The sequence below is a fragment of the Megalobrama amblycephala genome, linkage group LG8 (genome assembly GCF_018812025.1).
Source record: "Megalobrama amblycephala isolate DHTTF-2021 linkage group LG8, ASM1881202v1, whole genome shotgun sequence".
Taxonomy (NCBI): Eukaryota; Metazoa; Chordata; class Actinopteri; order Cypriniformes; family Xenocyprididae; genus Megalobrama; species Megalobrama amblycephala.
The window spans coordinates 16,339,460-16,358,148 of record NC_063051.1 but is presented as its reverse complement, the minus strand read 5'-3'; the positions used below and the strand labels follow the sequence as shown (position 1 = coordinate 16,358,148).

Here is an 18,689-nt window from a genome sequence, read left to right as displayed (position 1 = left end):
AATCTTTACACAGTTCAGTTTTATTTGATATCCCTCATTGACATAACATGGAACGTACTACATGCGGTGTGTACAGGAGCAACGCCTCAGCAACATGCTACACAAAATAAATAGTAAAGTCGGAGAGAAGCCATTTCATCAAAACTCTGTTTAGTGCCTCTCTGAATGAGACGGAAAACTGAGGATTTTGAGTAAACTCCCTTTTCTTGTCCTTAGCAATCCGGAATGGAAAGAAAAAAAAAGAAAAACTTTCATCCATCGCTCTTATTGCCAGACACAGAAAAAGAGAAAGAAAATGATTCCAGTCCTTGCATAAAATGTACAAAAATGGGTGGAGATCATGAGCCCACACAGTGCATTAGTGAATTAAGAGGGATTTGAAACACATCAGACTAGCTGAGCTCATGTCGAGATGATAGCTGCTTACAGTATATTGTTGAGTACACAAAGCAACACTGCTTACTGTGTGGCCGACTAACTTTGGCCAACCTTTACAGGCTTGCGCAAAAATTTTTTTAGGTCTTTGGTTGGACCCTGTACAGCATGTTGAATGGACAAAGCCAAAAGCCTTATAAATACAATCAATAATCCAAAAAGAGGCAAAAAAAAAAAAAAAAAAGTCTCCCAAATCAGATATCGTACAGATCTGTCTTCGTGTAAGCCGATAAGTAAACGTAACACTGTCACACATGCTGTGGAACTCTGCTTCATCATGCTACTAAAATAACAAATAACTCAACTGGCCTTCTAACAAAACGAGACCGTAACATATATGTAGTGAGATATGCCTCGCAAAAAATATTGGTAGTAAAAAAAAAAAGCTTGTTGATCAATGGATCATAGGGAAAGAACTTGTAAATTAATTATTAATATACTTGAAAGAAAGAAAGAAAGAAAAAAAAAAAAAAAAAATCACATATACAGTATAATAAAATGGGGAACTGGCAGTTTTAGGCTGCTGATACTAACTTAAATTTTAGCATTTAGAGTCTGACCAAAAACATCTTGACTTGCACTTTTTTCAACCTCAGTTTTAAACAAAACTAACTTCCCCAGAACCATTTCCTCTTCCCTGTGTGTGGATGGCAGAAACCGAAAGAAACGTGCAAAATTACACTGTGGATGACCCTCTTTCCCCTTATCGTATTATCCATCAAGTATCCAAAAATCAAAACTAGTGACATTTGTGAATACATCATTTAAAACATGATATTTAGTTTGGTTAGCATATGTTTTTTGGTCAGTCTTCACTTTAAAATAAATATCTGATTAGTTTTCAGATTTAAACAATCAATGCTATGAGATCAAAATCAGCGGATCAGAACTTAAAATCCCCTAAATAAGTACCAGTCACACAATAATGACCTTCAAGACATGCTTTGACCTATGCTGGAAGAGGACAAGCCAGTACGCGATTCAATGATACGGCTGCCTCGTTGTCAAAATAATTTCTATTCCTCTCCGATTTCCTTCCTGTACCAAAATGACATCCTCAGCCCTTCAAAGGGGAGAAAACGCTTGATCATACACCTACCTGTAAACATGCCCTCTGACCAAAGTTACATTATTTCTACATCAGTGAGAGACATTTTACAGTACTAGTCCTTCATCTCACTTACTGTACCAGCTAGACTTACAAACTCTCTGTTTGTCAACACTCCCCTCAGTAGTATTCAGTCATGTTGTCCCAGGACAAATAACAAATAACAAAAAATCATTATTCTGGTCCTGTGGGACATGTTTTCTACTGAATAACTGGCATAACAAGAGTCCGTTCTGACAAGGATATTAAATATCTTCATAAATGACAGATTCATCTTAGCAAAGACCTTAAAAACCTGAATACAGCAATAATAATTGTAAGAACAAAACAAAACCAAACATAACTTAATTCAGTCTAATGTGGTTCTAGACGAGCAAGATGCCCACTTTATGTTTCATTAGGGAGAACACGAGAGGAAAACAAAGAGAAACGTTGGAATTACAGAGCGCTGAAACTTTCCCACCAGCTCCTTCGTTCCAAGGTTTCAATAAGCTGCTCAAACTCCCGGGATGCAGAGAGCGAACTGTCCAGAGTCAAGAATCAAGTTATTATGATGATGAAGATGATGATGCTTCTCTTAGAGCCACGAATCAGAAAAGATCAAATGATGGTGCGTTTGGTCCTGGCAGACAGTGGGCCCAGCCCTCAGCTCCAGGACATCAGTCTGACACACTCAGCTCCCGCCGTTCATCTCTGTTGGGCCTTTGGGTACGAGAAGACTCATGCGTCCCGTGGAGCTCGCTGCACTTTTGATCACCTCCATCCATCTGCACACACATCACAACATTAGTTCAAAATGATTCTTCACTTTTATTGCAGAAGAAAAAGTAACTAAGGCTATTAAATAAAGGGTTAGTTCACCCAAAAATGAAAATAATGTCATTTATTACTCATCTTCACGCTGTTCCACACCCTTAAGAACTTCGTTCATCTTCGGAACCCAAATTAAGATATTTTAGTTTTAATCCGATGGATCTGTGAGGCCTGCATAGCCAGCAATGATATTTCCTCTCTCAAGATCCATTAATGTACTAAAAACATATTTGAATCAGTTCATGTGAGTACAGTGGTTCAATATTAATATTATAAAGCGACGAGAATATTTTTGGTGCGCCAAAAAAACTAAATTCCGACTTATATAGTGATGGCCGATTTCAAAACACTGCTTCAGGAAGCATCGGTGCATAATGAATCAGCGTATCAAATCAGCAGTTCGGAGCGCCAAAGTCACGTGATTTCAGCAGTTTGGCGGTTTGACACGCAATCCGAATCATGATTCGACACGCTGATTCATAACGCTCCGAAGCTTCATGTTTGTTCAAGTCCTTATTTTGTTTTTTTGGCGCACCAAAAATATTCTCGTCGCTTTATAATATTAATATTGAACCACTGTACTCACATGAACTGATTTAAATATGTTTTTAGTACATTAATGGTTCTTGAGAGAGGAAATGTCATTGCTGGTTATGCAGGCCTCACTGAGCCATCGGATTTCATCAAAAATAACTTCGTTTTCCGAATATTAACGAAGGTCTTACGGATGTGGAACAGCATGAGGGTGAGTAATAAATTACATTATTTTCATTTTTGGGTGAACTAACCCTTTAAGCGTGATTAATAAAAAAAAAAAAAAAAACATACTAAAAAATATTACAGTATGTATAATGTGTATTTATTCTATATAGAATAGAATATTTACTATATATTTATAGTAAATATTCTATTCTAAATCTCCTTCTCTTAGCCAAAATATAAGCAATTATTTGCAATTAACAATCATATACACTACTGTTCAGCAAGGATGCATTAAATTGATCAAAAGTAACAGTAAAGACATTTATAATGTTACAAAAGATTTATATTTCAAATAAATGCTGTTCTTTTGAACTTTATATTCAAAGAATCCTAAAAAAGATTTCCACAAAAATATTAAAGAATTAGTTCACTTTGAAATGAAAATTAGCCCAACCTTTACTCACCCTCAAGCCATCCTAGGTGTATATGACTTTCTTCTTTCTGATGAACATAACTGCAGAAATATTAATAAATATCCTGACGCATCTGAGCTTTATAATGGCAGTGATAGGGTTCAATGAGTGTGAGCTGAAGAAAGTGCATCCATCCACATCCATCCATCATAAACGTACTCCACACGGCTCTGGAGTGTTAATAAAGGCCTTCAGAAGTGAAGCAACGTGTTTGTGTAAAAAAATAACCATATTTAACAAGTTATGATGTAAAATATCTAGCTTCCGCCAGACCGCCTTCCGTATTCAAGTTACGAAGAAAGTGTAAACTGACGTGGCGTAGCATAAGCTTTGTGAACTGCAAGAGGTTTATACTTTCTGCGTACGTTGAATACGAAGGCGGTCTGGCGGAAGCTCGATATTTGACTTCATAACTTGTTTAAATGTGGATATTTTTTTACAAAAAAAAAAAAACCTTTTTTAACACTCCGGAGCCGTGTGGAGCACTTATTTCTGAAGTATGGATGTGGATGGAAGCACTCACTTCAGCTCATACACATTGATCCCCATCACTGCCATTACAAAACTTGGACGTGTCAGGATATTTATTAATATTTCACCAATTGTCTTCATCAGAAACAAGAAAGTCATATACAACTAGGATGGCTTGAGGGTGAGTAAAGTTTAGGCTAGTTTTCATTTCAAAGTGAACAAATTTTTTAAGCAGCACAAATATTTTCAAAATTCATTATAGTAGGAAGCATCAAATCAGCTATTAAATTGATTTCTGAAGGATCATGTGATACTGAAGATGATGCTGAAGGAGTATTGATGCTGAAGGTGTATTGATGCTGAAAATGTTGCTTTTTTTGTAATAATTATTTACACTGAAATCAGTTGACAGCCCTAAAATTAAGTAATTAATATGAAAAACCAAAATAAATTATGTTAAATAATATATATTTAATATATATATTTAATATATATATATATATATATATATATATATATATATATATATATATATATATAAAAATAACTTTACCTTTCAAATGTATACTCGCTCTCTGCCCTGAAGAAGTAAACATGGGATTTGAACTGCAGCTTGAAGACGTACTCCTTATGGATGCTATCCGATTCGCCTGGAGTGCTGACTGTGTAACCTAACAATGGTAGACTAGCCAGAGGGAAGTCATCCTGGAACAAAAACAAGAATTAATTAATTAATTACTTAATTATTCAGACATCTAGACCTCCTGCAGGAAGTTTAAGCTTTCAGAATGAACATCAAATACATGAAATCAAAGGGATGGTGCGTATTTCAATACCTGATGTGTCTTATAAAAGAACAGGCAGAAGTTGGTAAAGACGACCCAGAGTTTCTGCCAGCCGTTGCTGTTCTTGAACTTCCTTAGGAGGTAACCAGACAGCTGGTTCTGCAATGGAGTGTAACATTTAAAAATTCAGCTGCTACAACAGCGCAAACCCTTCATTTACAAAGGACCATTAGCACTGCATTAGGGTTTAATGAAATGTACACTGAATGAATAAGCTAAGGGAGAAAGTGCCAATTTTACAAATCTGTAGTTAAAAAAAGAAAGAACTCATAATAATAGAAAGTCAAGATCTTGACCAAAAATAACATCACATCATTTATTTTCATCAAGAGGTACAACAATTTTTGGTCAGGATCTTGTATTGACAATGCAAGAGGTGAGCACTCTGTAAAGTCTCCTCCAGCACATCCCAAAGACTTTCAATGAATTTAAGGTCTGGACTCATTCATGTGTGAAAATGATTCTTCATGCTCCCTCCCAACCATTCTTTCACAATTTGAGCCTGATGAATCTTGGTTGTTTAAGAAATTAAAAGCTACACACTCCATCAATTAGGGTTAAACGAACTGTAGTCTAATATATAACATGCTAGAAACATAATAATAATAACAGCAATAATGATCCACTCTTAATTACTTGACTATTTAAATCCAAACAGTGACTATATATAAAACACGAAGAATGATGTAAAAAGCATGAAGATAAATTTTGATAATTGAGGACCACTCTTGAGGATCACTTTCAGGTGAAGGCTGACCATGAAATGTTCCTCAAATCTCTAAGAAGACTATCATTGGAGGGGTTTTGACTGCAGTGGTACCTGGTTCATGCGCAGGTAGTCATTGAGAGAAAGGTTCTGGTTTCTGTACCAGCAAACATGTGTGATGGTGTTGGGTCTCTGGCCCTGACCGAGCAGGTACCGAGGGGGGAGCTCTGGAGACGCGGCTGGAGAACTGAATACTGAGAGCAGGCAGGCAGGCAAACAGATCACAGGCACAGGAAAAGATGTAAACAGGAAGAAGGACAGATAATGTGATGGAGAGAAAGTGATGAAGACAAAAAGGGCAACAGGGAGCAAAAGAGAAGAAGAACAGAAGACACAAAGTGTGTTAGAATGTTAGCTTTCAACCCCTGAGTGGGAGAAAAATGACAGACAAAAAATTCTTCAAATCTGTAGAAAGGAAATGTTAGAAAAAAAAAAAAACAGAAGCATCCATGAAAATGTTCATTAATTCAGTCACTTTCATTCTGAAAGGCAGTTACTGTTAACACAGAGGAGAGATGGGACAAATGAAGAAGAAAAAATAAAAACATAGAAAGGGGGAGGAGGTGAAGCTACTGGATGTGGCGTAACTGGAAAATGAGGGTGAAGAAGGGAGACAAAAAAAAAAAAAAAAAAAAAAAAAAAAAAAAAGAGATCCAAGAGTCCTTGCCCCTCATCCACAAGCTTCGGTTGCAGTCCAGACCTCAACAGCCAGGCTCAGAGATATGTGTGTGTGTGTATGTGTTCTTGAATATATGGTTTATGGGGACACAAATGTGTATAATGACACGAGTATTACAACATAAACGTGGTTTAATGAGGACACTTCCTCTGTCTTCTAGTAAACCAAATGGCTTTAAAAAAAAAAAACTTGCTAAACAGTGTTTTTGCATTACAGTACTGCCAATTCAGAGTGGATATGTTCATTGCTGGCATGAAAATAATACCAAAAAATGTATGTAGTTAATTATTTATGATAAAAAGAGAGACTGACTGACTGGAATTCATTCTTAACAGTCCTAAAGTATGCTTATTTTTCATTAAAAATATTTGGTTCTGATTTTGGAGTGAAACATGACCCACACATTTCTTTGTAAGATTGACCCAAACACATGCTAGAGTCATGTCCTTCATTTGCACACTGCAGCTGTAGTCAAGACCTTCACAATCAGGCTCCATGAAGACTTTAAATGAGTGTGTGTGTGTGTGTGTGTGTGTGTGTGTGTGTGTGTGTGTGTGTGTGTGTGTGTGTGTGTGTGTGTGTGTGTGTGTGTGTAAATGCTACCTCCACGGCTAGGCTGTGGTCAGACATAGAGACGCTGGTGTTGCGGTGCCAGCACACATGCATGGTGGTGTTGGCCCTGTGGTGGCTCTGCTTGTCCAGAGAGCAGCGGGAGGAGTTCATGTCATCCTCTGACTCCTGCTCCAGAGACATCTCATCTGATGATCCTTATGATTGTGCGGAGGGAGAGCAGGAAAGGAGCAGAGAGGGGAGAGAGGGGAGGGGCAATTGGAAGGGGTGGGGTTTACATCTACTTCAGGATCAGTGATAAGGAGGCTAAGGGATAAAAACACATCACCTGTGTGGATAGTGGAGGAGTATGTCGCAAGCAGGCTTGAGGTACTTACTGTTGGAGCGATCACACAGGTTTGGGTCCAACAGAAGATCTGATTTCTCCTGACATTTCTTTGACATGTCAATAGCCATGTTCAGATCTTCGATCCATTTGTTCATCTCTACTTTGGAGCTGTGGAGGAGAGAGAGGGAGAGAGAGAGACTTACTGAAATATGAACAGAAGTCAAATATTAAAGGAAATATAAGAATAACATTATATAATATAATATACATTACAGTTCAAAACTTTGGCCTCTGTAAGATTTTTTAAAATGTTTTTGAAATAAATCTCTTATGCTGAACAAGGCTGCATTTATTTGATGAAAAAACAATAAAAACAGTAATATTGTGAAATTATAAAAACTCTATTCTATTTTAATACAATTTAAAATGCAAATTATTTCTGTGATGGCAAAGTTGAACTTTCAGCAGCCATTACTCCAATTTTCAGTGTCACATGATCCTTCAGAAATCAAATATGCTGATTGATATGCTATTGATCAAGTTTTTTTTATTATTATTATCAATGTTGAAAACAGTTGTGCTGGTATTATATAATATAATTAATATACATAACATAACACATAACATAACAATGTAATATAATATAATATGTTTCATAAAAAGATAAGATATTAAGATATTAGGGTTAAGTGTGGAGTTAATATTTGAGATTTAAGTCGTTCATGTAAATATGCAATCAACCTCACAAAAAAAAAAAAAGGAAAAAAAAGCATTAATTAATTTAGGAGATAATTTAGGAGAAAACAGCAGGTTTCCAGCTAAGAACTGTATAAATACATACATACATAAATAATAATAATAATAATAATAATAATAATATATATAATAATATATATATATATATATATATATATATATATATATATATATATATATATATATATATATATATATACATATATATATATATATATATATATATATATACATATATATATATATATATATATATATATATATACATATATATATATATATATATATATATATATATATATATATATATATATATATATATATATATATAATAAAATTTCATAAATTTGCAGGAAAAAAACAATGCAAATGTATTTGTTATTACTGTTCTGTTTAATATATAATTCAACAGGCTGCAAAGAGTAGTGCATTTCCAATAATTGTTAATGGACCTGTTAATAGAATAATAAAGGAATTAAACCCCAAATCATTAAATTCATCATGATTCCAAAGACCTAGTTAAACGCATTGTGAAAGCTGTACTGAACATGCTCTGTCTCTCACCTGGCTGCCACTACGATGGTCCGCTGAGCAGAATATATGGTGAAACAGTGAGGGACAGACCACTCATTCTCACTCTCCTCCACCTGCAAAACATTCCCAGTCAAACCCAAGGGATCTGCATGACTCACATTCTTTAGTATCATGTTACTGATCCCATCCCAATAAATGTCAATAATCTACTTGTTAACATCCTGACTACTAGTAATCCTCATTTCTATTGATGCCAGGAAGGGATAGCAGAGAGGGAAGTGCAAATGTTGTGGCCAGACTTTTGAGGGTGTTGTTTGGGAGTAGGGATTGTGGGATTTTCTTCATACTCACCGGAGCGTCCAGCACAATGAGCTGCGAGTAGGAGCGAAGCACAGACAAGTCCATTGTAACAGTATGTATTGTAAATGTGTTTCTCATTTGGTAATAAATACTACCGTTAAAAGGTTTGGGGTAAGGGTTTGTTTTTAAGTCTCTCATGCTCACTAAAACTGCATTTATTGGATTAAAATACAGTACAAACAGTAATATTGTGCGGAGGAGGAAACAATGTTAATATATTTTGAAATGTAATTTATTCCTGTGGTGACAAAGCTGAATTTCAGCAGCCATTAATCAAGTCTTCAGTGTCATGTGATCCTTCAGATATCAGGTTAATATGCTGATTGGTGCTCAAGAAACATTTATTATTATTATTATCATCATCATCATCAATGCAGAAAATAGTTGTGCTGCTGTGGAAACGGCAATACATTTTTTCAAGATTCTTTTATGAATATAAAGTTCAAAAGAACAGCATTTATTTGAAATAGTTAAGTCATAAACAACTTGACATTTTGATGTCAAGTGGATCAAAGTGAATAATTCAAAAACTCCTAGTAATACAAAACAAAAAACATTTACTGGTCACCATCAACTGGTGTAATAATGAAATGTATAGAAATGTGGTTCTTTTGAAGATATAAAGTTCAAAAGATCAGCATTTATTTGAAATATAAATATTTTGAAAATGTATAAATGTCTTTACTGTCACTTTTGATCATTTTAAATGTGTCCTTGCTAAATAAAAATATATTTCTTTAAAATCAAAATCTTAATGGCCTTTTTTTTTTTTTTTTTTTTTACAGTATAGTCGATTATTGGCTATATTAATAGACAGCTTGACATTAGGTGGAAAATAACACAGAATACTACTCTCCTCCTCTGAATGCCAGTTCTTAACACTTGTAAACAGTCCTTGTAAGTGTTACTTTGAACATGAGTCTCATATGAAATGTGGGCCAGAAGAGAGTACACATTAAAATTCTATTTAACGGTCGATACTGCAAATAAGGCCTGAAAGTTCACTGCTCTACGAAAACAAAGCTAAGATGTGAGACAGTGCAGATGTTTAGAGAAAAAAAGCTAGTGTAAACGTCATTTATCACCGCCTGCCTGTGTACTTTCATCTGAGAGAAACCCAGCATGCCACATTAATTCTAACTTTGCTTAAAAACACCATGTTACTGAGAGAGCCCTCTTCTCATATTTGAAAATGGGCAAATCCTCTCAGCATAGCACTTGTGCACACTGTTTGACAGAGTCATTAATCAAAAGAGCTTTTCAGGCAAACTGGTTAATGTGAGAGATGAGACTTATTGATGTGATAAAGATTCAACTGAATAAAACGGAGCTGAAGTGTGTACTTTTTGCAGGTTATGTGGGTAAAAATAGCTGTTACAACAACAAAAAAATAAAAAAAAATAAAATGTCACATTAATTAGTCAAGTAATTATGATAATTTAGCTGCTCTATGATAATAAATCTCTTTTTTAAAAAGTATATTAAAATTAGTGCTATGTCATAAACAACTTGACTTTTTAAAAAAAATATGTTGAGTGAGTGATTCAAAAACTCACTAATACAATAAAAAACACTTACTAGCCACCATCTACTTAATGAAATGTACAGAAAGAATCACAAAATGAGTCACTGAACAAATTAGAATCTTTTTTTGCTGAACAGAATCAAAAGATCTGAGTAACTTGGATGAATCAAATTAAAGGTGCCGTAGAACGTCTTTTTAAAAGATGTAATATAAGTCTAAGGTGTCCCCTGAATGTGTCTCTGAAGTTTCAGCTCAAAATACCCCATAGATTTTTTTTTTATTAATTTTTTTAACTGCCTATTTTGGGGCATCATTAACTATGAGCCGATTTAGGCTGCGGCCCCTTTAAATGCTCACGTTCCCCGCCCCCGGAGCTCGAGCTTGCCTTAAACAGCATAAACAAAGTTCACACAGCTAATATAACCCTCAAAATGGATCTTTACAAAGTGTTCGTCATGCAGCATGTCTAATCGTGTCAGTATAGTATTTATTTGGATGTTTACATTTGATTCTGAATGAGTTTGACAGTATGCTCCGTGGCTAAAGCTAACATTACACACTGTTGGAGAGATTTATAAAGAATGAAGTTGTGTTTATGAATTATACAGACTGCAAGTGTTTAAAAATGAATTTAACGATGGCTCTCTTGTCTCTGTGAATACAGTAAGAAACGATGGAAACTTTAACCACATTTAACAGTACATTAGCAACATGCTAACGAAACATTTAGAAAGACAATTTACAAATATCACTAAAAATATCATGGATCATGTCAGTTATTATTGCTCCATCTGCCATTTTTCGCTGTTGTCCTTGCTTGCTTACCTAGTCTGATGATTCAGCTGTGCACAGATCCAGACGTTAATACTGGCTGCCCTTGTCTAATGCCTTGAACATGGGTTGGCATATGCAAATATTGGGGGCGTACATATTAATGACCCCGACTGTTTCGTAACAGTCGGTGTTATGTTGAGATTCGCCTGTTCTTCAGAGATCTTTTAAACAAATGAGATTTATATAAGAAGGAGGAAACAATGGTGTTTGAGACTCACTGTATGTCATTTCCATGTACTGAACTCTTGTTATTTAACTATGCCAAGATAAATTCAATTTTTAATTCTAGGGCACCTTTAATAGACACTCACTGCATCTCAATATGCTTACTTTGCAACTACATGTGAAAAACAGCACAGCAAAAGATATAGTATAACCAAATGTATCATATTTTTAAAACCGTATGCAAAAAGCACCCGGATGACCTACTACTTCTGCTGGAAGTGGCAGGTAAGCGACAACTGACGCAGCAGGTCAACATCACAAAGGCAACATGGAGGATGCGGTATGCATACTACACACACGCATACTATATAAGAAATATTTTTTCATGGTCATTTTTTAATGGCCGCGAAGTAACCTCAAATATGTTACCTACTCATTGTCATTTGGTAACACATTGTCTTTGTCATGTCTTGCCAAGATTTGTCAGACACCAGATGATTCAACTTTTGGAGTAGATGTTCGATTCTCAAGGCCTATGAATCAATTCTTTTTGGCACAGACTCCCAGCCCCAACTGAATGTCATTTGCTGAACTGAACATAACATGAGATCGTGTGACAATGTGTAGAACACCTTTTCAAATGTGCATCACTGCATAATGCATCTTTCACATGCTATAGCAGTATATAGTCTATTTTATTCAGTATGAAGTTTGTGAGAATTCCATTCCAAATTTAATTCCTGGGAATACTCACAATCATCCCATGTAGAGGAAGCTGTCCATGAACTTTGAACTGATTGGTTGCAGTCACCCCTTTGCTTGTGTACAGCAGCATGTCTGAAAACTTAGATACAAAAGTTTTGATCAGCAGAGACAGACATTAAAATAAAAAAAACACCAAAACAGACTAAAAGTTCAGTCTTACAAGAAAAAACATCCTCTGCTGCAGACCCTTCTTGGTGAGCTTATAAAGACAACCTTCCCTGACGAATTCCTGGAAGAGAACATGGAAACAAAATCAACTGTCATTCACAGGGCTGCAGGTTATCAATTGTACTTTGAGATTTTATTAAAACAGTGTACAAACAATTAAATACTGTAATTTATTAAATATAATGCAGAAAAAAACTGCAACTCCAGTTTCCTTGATTCTCAGGAACTCTTCATTTTGTAAGACTGAATCCATTATGCTTGCAGTATTGGTTCAGAGCCCTAACCACTACATTACCATCATCCTGCCAGTGGTGTACCACAAATCTTAGGGACGAGCAATCAAACAAAGCAGTGATTGCCAAGACAATGTGCATTTGTGTTGAGGTGAAATAGCCTTGCCAGTGATGGAAAACATACATGAAGTTATTTTTTGTTACTTTTCTCTATATCTTTTTCTATTCTGAGCTGAAACATTATCTTCAAGCATATAGATTTATCTTTTATATTATAGATTAGAGACAATACATTGATTCTCAATTCACGATACAAAGAATACAAAGAATCTCGGCTTTTAATTCAATGAAGACACACATTCTCTTAAAAAGGCTTGTTGATCTTGATGTTAATACAAGGTTAGCCCTCTGCATTAGAAACTTAAGTTTCTTTCCTGCCGTCCACAGAGGGTCTGTGTCAGAGGTATTATGTCAGATGTGCTCACTTTAAGCACAGGCTGTTCTTTCCCCTGTGCTTTTTTCTCTCTTTACTAATGAGTTTTCGATTGAGGAGGAACATGATATGGCCTTAGTTGGCCTACTGGATAAAACTAACTCTCTACATGATGTTGCCTATATGGCTCACACTAAGGCCCTCAAACTTGGTGTCACTTCAGCCAACTAGAAATTATTGGAGAATTTTAAATATCTTGGCTCAATTCTGGACTCACAGGTGAGCTTTGTCGATAATTCTGAGTACCTTTAAAAGATGTTCGCAGCGATTATTTCTTCTAAGACAACTCGGTTGCCTTGGAGTTAGTCAGCATGTTTGCATGGCACTACGTGCTTTAGAAACACCCATACTCTGCTTGCTTCCAGTTCCTTTACACACACCACTTTAACCTAAAATAATCATTCATAAAGTTTGAAAAGGTTGAAGCGAATTACAAGGGTGTTCACAGTGGGCTGTGTTTACACTGATCTCGCGTCATAAAAAGCATTCCGAGCCGAGGTGTAAGTTTATTTAATAGTGCTGTCAACATTAACGCGTTAACGCATGCGATTAATTTTTTCAAGTTTAACGCTTTAATTATATTTAACGCAATTAACGCAGCATCTGTTTTATCCTTTGTCATCCTTTGGCTAGCACAACAATAAGATCACGCTCTTATTCATGAAAATGCTTTTAAACCATTTAAGTGCGCCAAAAGTGAAAAAAGAGAATGCGCTGTCTATGAATGTCCTGTCACACACACAGCGCACAAAAAGCACGTCAATATCGTGCGTGTGGATGGCACGCCAGAATTGAGTTCTCTGTCATGCTTGAATGAACAATAAAGGCCAGAACACACCAAGCCGACGCCGACGAACTAGTGGCGAAGAAAGCAGACTGCGGGGTTTGCTCACGTCGGAAGCGTCTGTGTCCAAAGTTGCCCTGCTACACCAAACCGACGCTAAACAGCCGACGGCCAAGCAGCACGTCAGTTCTGTACCTGCGTGATATTAAATGCCTTTCCGAAACAGCAGGCGGCAGTAGCTGAACAGCCAATCAGTATGATCAGATCCGACGAGCTCCAACGCCGATTCAACATTTCGAATCGGCCGAAAAAAGGCCTACGAGGACCAACTTCAGCCGACGGTGCAGAACACACTGAAGGCAGGAACACACCAAGCCGACGGTCGGCCGCCGGGCAGTTTTTCTTCGTCGGCTGACTAAGTTTTCTCGGTGTGTTCCGCACCGTCGGCTGAAGTTGGTCTTCGTTGGCCTTTTTTCAACGAATCGGCGTTGGAGCTCGTCGGTCCGTCGGGCCATCTGATCATTCTGATTGGCTGCTCAGCTACTGCCGCCTGCTGTTTCGGAAAGGCATTTCATCTCACGTAGGCGCAGAACTGACGTGCTACTTGGCCGTCGGCTGTTTAGCGTCGGTTTGGTGTGGCAGGGCAACTTTGGACACAGACGCTGCCGACACCACAGTCTGCTTTTGTCTCCACTAGTTTGTCAGCGTCGGCTTGGTGTGTTCTGGCCTTGAGAAAACTTAGTCGGCCGACGAAGAAAAACTACCCGATGGCCGACTGTCGGCTTGGTGTGTTCCTGCCTTAACACACACAATAATGCCAAAAATGTGGTTATTGGCTATAATGCAGTTTATATCTGTTAGACATGTAGGAAGGGCACAGGTAGCCTAAATATGACATTTATTATGGGTTTATATGAGGACTGTTAAGTTCACTTAAATTAAAAGTTGTTATATTTTTGAAGCCTAAGGGGCCGTTCACACAGAACGCGTCTTTGCGTCTAAAAACTCCTGAGAGACAGCGCTCAGGAGTGGTTTTAAAAAAAGCACAGCATAGAACGCGAGAGTCTCGAGACGCGCCTTTGAGACGTGATGCAATAACGACAATAACGGAAATAATAGAAATAGGCAAACTGCAGAATTTACAGATACAATTTTGACATGGAAAAAAAGAAAATAAGATAATAATGAGCACCTCCTCCGCCATGTTGCCATTATATAAAACAGTTGTCATGCCAACTCGCAACGCTTGCCCCGCCTCCAAGTTCTTCTGATTGGTCCACTGTTTTGGAACTGACACTGATGAGCGGCGCTGTGTGTAAAAGTTAAAGTTCTTTTAACTTGACACGGCGTCTTAAAAACGCGGCGCTCATGTCTGAGGCGCTGCAAAAGACGCGAGACGCGAGCGTAACGGTCATGCACGTCCGTCAAGCGCTTGTTTACATAGAAAAACAATGGGAAAGTAGCGCATTGGAATAGAAAAACGCGTTCTGTGTGAACGGCACCTAATACATGTTAAAAAATAATAGCTTTCAATTACACTGTAATGTTGAATAGCTATAATTTATGTTTAAAATTGGGGGGAAAAAATTAATTTCTTCGAGACATCAGTAGTTGGATTAGTATCAGTGATACTGGCCTTCATTCATAAAAAATATGCCATTAAACAAGTATTTAAAATATACTGTCTTTATGTTGTTTCTTTATGTTGTTTTAAATTGGAGATTAACTGCAAAATTATTACATTATAAAATATATTAAAAATGTATAAAAACTTAAATGCGTTTTTAATTACAATTAATCACGATTAATCGCAGAAAAAAATGTGATTAATCGAGTTTTTGTTTTTTAGCGACTGACGGCACTAATATTTAACCACTTACATGACCACTTACAAGCCAAATGCACTATGGCTGTTCAGCACTCTTCTTCATAAGCATTTGAATGTGGGTTAAAAACTAGTGTAGAGCGCCATCTGCTGTTAAAAACTAAGCTCAGAATCTATTAGAGAGAAAATATAAAAATCAATCCAAAATCATTGTATCGCAAATCGATGTATTGTCCCAGCCCTATTACAGATTTCTGCCATTTAAAAAGTGTAATTCTAGGGCTGATGCTACATTTTAAACTACTTCATATTTACATTTTTGTCTGACCGTGACCATAGTGTAAATGGCTCATAACGTTTTAAGTGGCTTATAACTTTGAAAGGCGATGTTCTGTACAATCATGCATCCACCCGCTTTGACAAACCAAAACTTCATGTACAAGGTAACAACTCACTCTTCCTGGAGCTGTAAGATTCTCAATGCCAATCAGATCCCTCTGAAGTTCTGTCAGCTTCTGAAAGTTCTCCAGTCGAATCAGACTGCTCTGCAGCTGAGCAGCAATCTCTGCAACTTCTTTTAAGGCCTCTAAGGAAATTGAACATGTACAAGTTTATTATCCTCAGATCAAAAATAAAACTCTTTGTTTGTTCTAGTAAAACACTTATTTATCTGGGAGCAGGCCCACCTTTGCAATCTTCATAGTCTCTGTGCTGTGGGGCGTAATGTTTACACAGACGCTCCAGGATGAGTTTGTAGTGCATGAGTCTCTGGATGGGCTTCAGCAGGAAGGTGTTGAGTGGTAGGTAGCACACCTTCTGTAGCTCAAACTCCTTATACACTGTCTCCAACTTCTTTACACGCTTTGTGGCTTTCTCAAGCTCTGTTAACACCTCATCATGCTTCTGCAGGTAGCCTGTGAACTCCTGAGGATATGAAGGCAACAACCTCAAGACACAAGTTATGAATAGGGGTGTGACAAGATCAAAATGTGAGGTGAAAAGCTGTCTCGCGATATTGCCATGATGGAGTCTGAGGGTGAAACTAGGATAGAATATGCCACCGCTTTGTATACATTTGCTACAATTCCATCCAGCTCATCTAACACAATGCTTTATTAATGTATCCAGTCTAAAACCCGGACACTGTCACACAAATGTGGCTTTTTGTTAATGACTGTCTTACTACAGGATTTAACACAGAGTAACACCTCATTACAAGTTACTTAAGACACTGTAACAGTCTGTCACAGGCAATTCTAGTTGCATTTTTCATCAATTAATTTCTTAAATTATCCTTTGACTATGTTCTGGCCCGCCATCTAGTGACAATTTTTTTTTTTTGGCCTGATACCAAACTTACTTGCCGACCCCTGTTGTAGAATGTGCACTAGGCACCACAGCTCCCTATTCACAGAGTACAAGCGAAAGCAAAAGTAAAACGAGAGCGCGCATTCAAACACGATTTCAATACCCCGCATTTCGAAAGGGGCTCTCTGATGCATGCAAATATCTCCCAATATGAAAGCTATCTTAGGCTGGGCTGTGTATTTGCAACCATCTCTTAGCTCTGTATCATGCATGAAGAAAAATTTGGTCTCTATTTGGTGACTTTGATTATGATTGCACTTAATAAGACTAAGAGAAAACTGGGTTATTCATATTACTGTTTTTATTTCTATGATCAATTTGTGGAATGGAGTTTAGTTATGAGGTCAAAAGTTGTAGAAGCTCATAAATCATGTACTGTTCTAAGGTTTGAAGAGACTCATATGAAAGTTAGTCAGTTGAGTTTGTGGCAAAAACTTTAACAGTGCTTAAGTGTTTTCTTTTACGGCATATGATATTTCATAGTTCAGAAAGTAGAACCGAAATGGCATTCATTATAAAATGATTAGTTAAAACATTTCAAATGCACCTGCAGACTATTTTTCTAGTATTACATCATTGAGGATTTCTTTAAAAAAAATACTGTGTAAAATACTGTCTCTCGTCTCGTTCTCGTGTCTTGTCCGTGAGCTACCTGTCTTGCGCCACCCCTAATTATGAATGATCTAAATATTATTTTAAATTATGGATGATCTTTGGGAGTTTATAAACTCAAACTCAAAGTTGTTCTTGTTTGTAGAACCAAACTATAACCTCACCTTCAGAGCACACATGTTGCGCAGCATTACATCTCCAATTCGTTGGTAATCTCCTTTTACATGAGCGTTAGAGCGCCCCTCCCTGCAAACATGTGAAATTCATCAACAGCTAAGACAAAACATTTTTCCAATCATTAAGCAAATGAAAACTTGTATAACTTCGTCAACAAGTTACATTGTAATAAATGAGAAGGACGAGTACCAGAGAGCCAGTCTTTGGTCAATCTCTTTGAGAAAGCCTCTGTGGAACTCGTATATGGGGTCGATGTTGGAGAACAGTAGGGTCATGAGACCCTCAGGCATGGCATTTTCTTTAATCACTGCACTGCGGAACCACTGAAGACATACACACACACATCAATGATTAGACAGTTCAAAGCCAGAAATCATCAAGAAAGCATCAAAAGAAAAAGCCCTCCTAATTGACACAACATAGAGCATACATTGTACAGACTCCACAGCACTCTTCTCCAGACAAGCCTCACACACTAAACTTGTTATAATCATGAGTCACGAGAACAGACAGCTCTGCTCACCACTGTGATGACCTCCAGATCCTTCAGGTAAGTCCGCTCTGTTGTCAGAATCTCTTTAGCAATGAAGTAGGCTTTGTCAGTGGGATATCTCTGAAAAAGAAAGTATACTTAAAACCCCTCTTTGATTAAACCCTCTAAACACTATTTTACTTGGCAAGGTAAGTTAATTTAAGTCATTAAAGTTCTAGAAACAACTGTAAAATGTAGAACTAGAACATGACATGTAGACCTCAAACACAGAAAGCTGAATTTAACTTACAAATTAACATGGTTAAGAACTTAAAGGTGGAAAATGTAAACCTAATACTTATAATATAGAACTTAGATCAAAAAACCCAGAAAGAAGACAGAAGTCAACCTCTAAGAAGAACCCAGAA

At 36.9% G+C, this 18,689-nt stretch overlaps 1 protein-coding gene across 4 annotated transcripts in view; it reads right to left on the bottom strand.

The window, feature by feature from the left end:
- Nucleotides 1-4: 4 nt before the first annotated feature.
- farp2 (FERM, RhoGEF and pleckstrin domain protein 2) overlaps nucleotides 5-18,689 on the bottom strand; it is a 63,279-nt gene continuing 44,594 nt past the window's right edge. For 2 of the 4 annotated variants that reach the window (XM_048199642.1, XM_048199645.1), the window contains exons 15-27: nucleotides 18,313-18,402; nucleotides 17,979-18,112; nucleotides 17,777-17,858; nucleotides 16,319-16,556; nucleotides 16,088-16,218; nucleotides 12,290-12,358; nucleotides 12,119-12,208; nucleotides 8,511-8,593; nucleotides 7,240-7,358; nucleotides 6,896-7,059; nucleotides 4,839-4,946; nucleotides 4,556-4,707; nucleotides 5-2,310 (exon numbers count right to left, since the gene is read on the bottom strand). In XM_048199642.1, coding sequence (XP_048055599.1) covers nucleotides 2,217-2,310; nucleotides 4,556-4,707; nucleotides 4,839-4,946; nucleotides 6,896-7,059; nucleotides 7,240-7,358; nucleotides 8,511-8,593; nucleotides 12,119-12,208; nucleotides 12,290-12,358; nucleotides 16,088-16,218; nucleotides 16,319-16,556; nucleotides 17,777-17,858; nucleotides 17,979-18,112; nucleotides 18,313-18,402 — 1,554 coding nt within the window. In that variant the 3' untranslated portion in view covers nucleotides 5-2,216. Of the gene's footprint in view, nucleotides 2,311-4,555; nucleotides 4,708-4,838; nucleotides 4,947-5,667; nucleotides 5,808-6,895; nucleotides 7,060-7,239; nucleotides 7,359-8,510; nucleotides 8,594-12,118; nucleotides 12,209-12,289; nucleotides 12,359-16,087; nucleotides 16,219-16,318; nucleotides 16,557-17,776; nucleotides 17,859-17,978; nucleotides 18,113-18,312; nucleotides 18,403-18,689 lie in introns of those variants that run through there. The other 2 variants (XM_048199644.1, XR_007186130.1) reach the window with 2 other exon arrangements.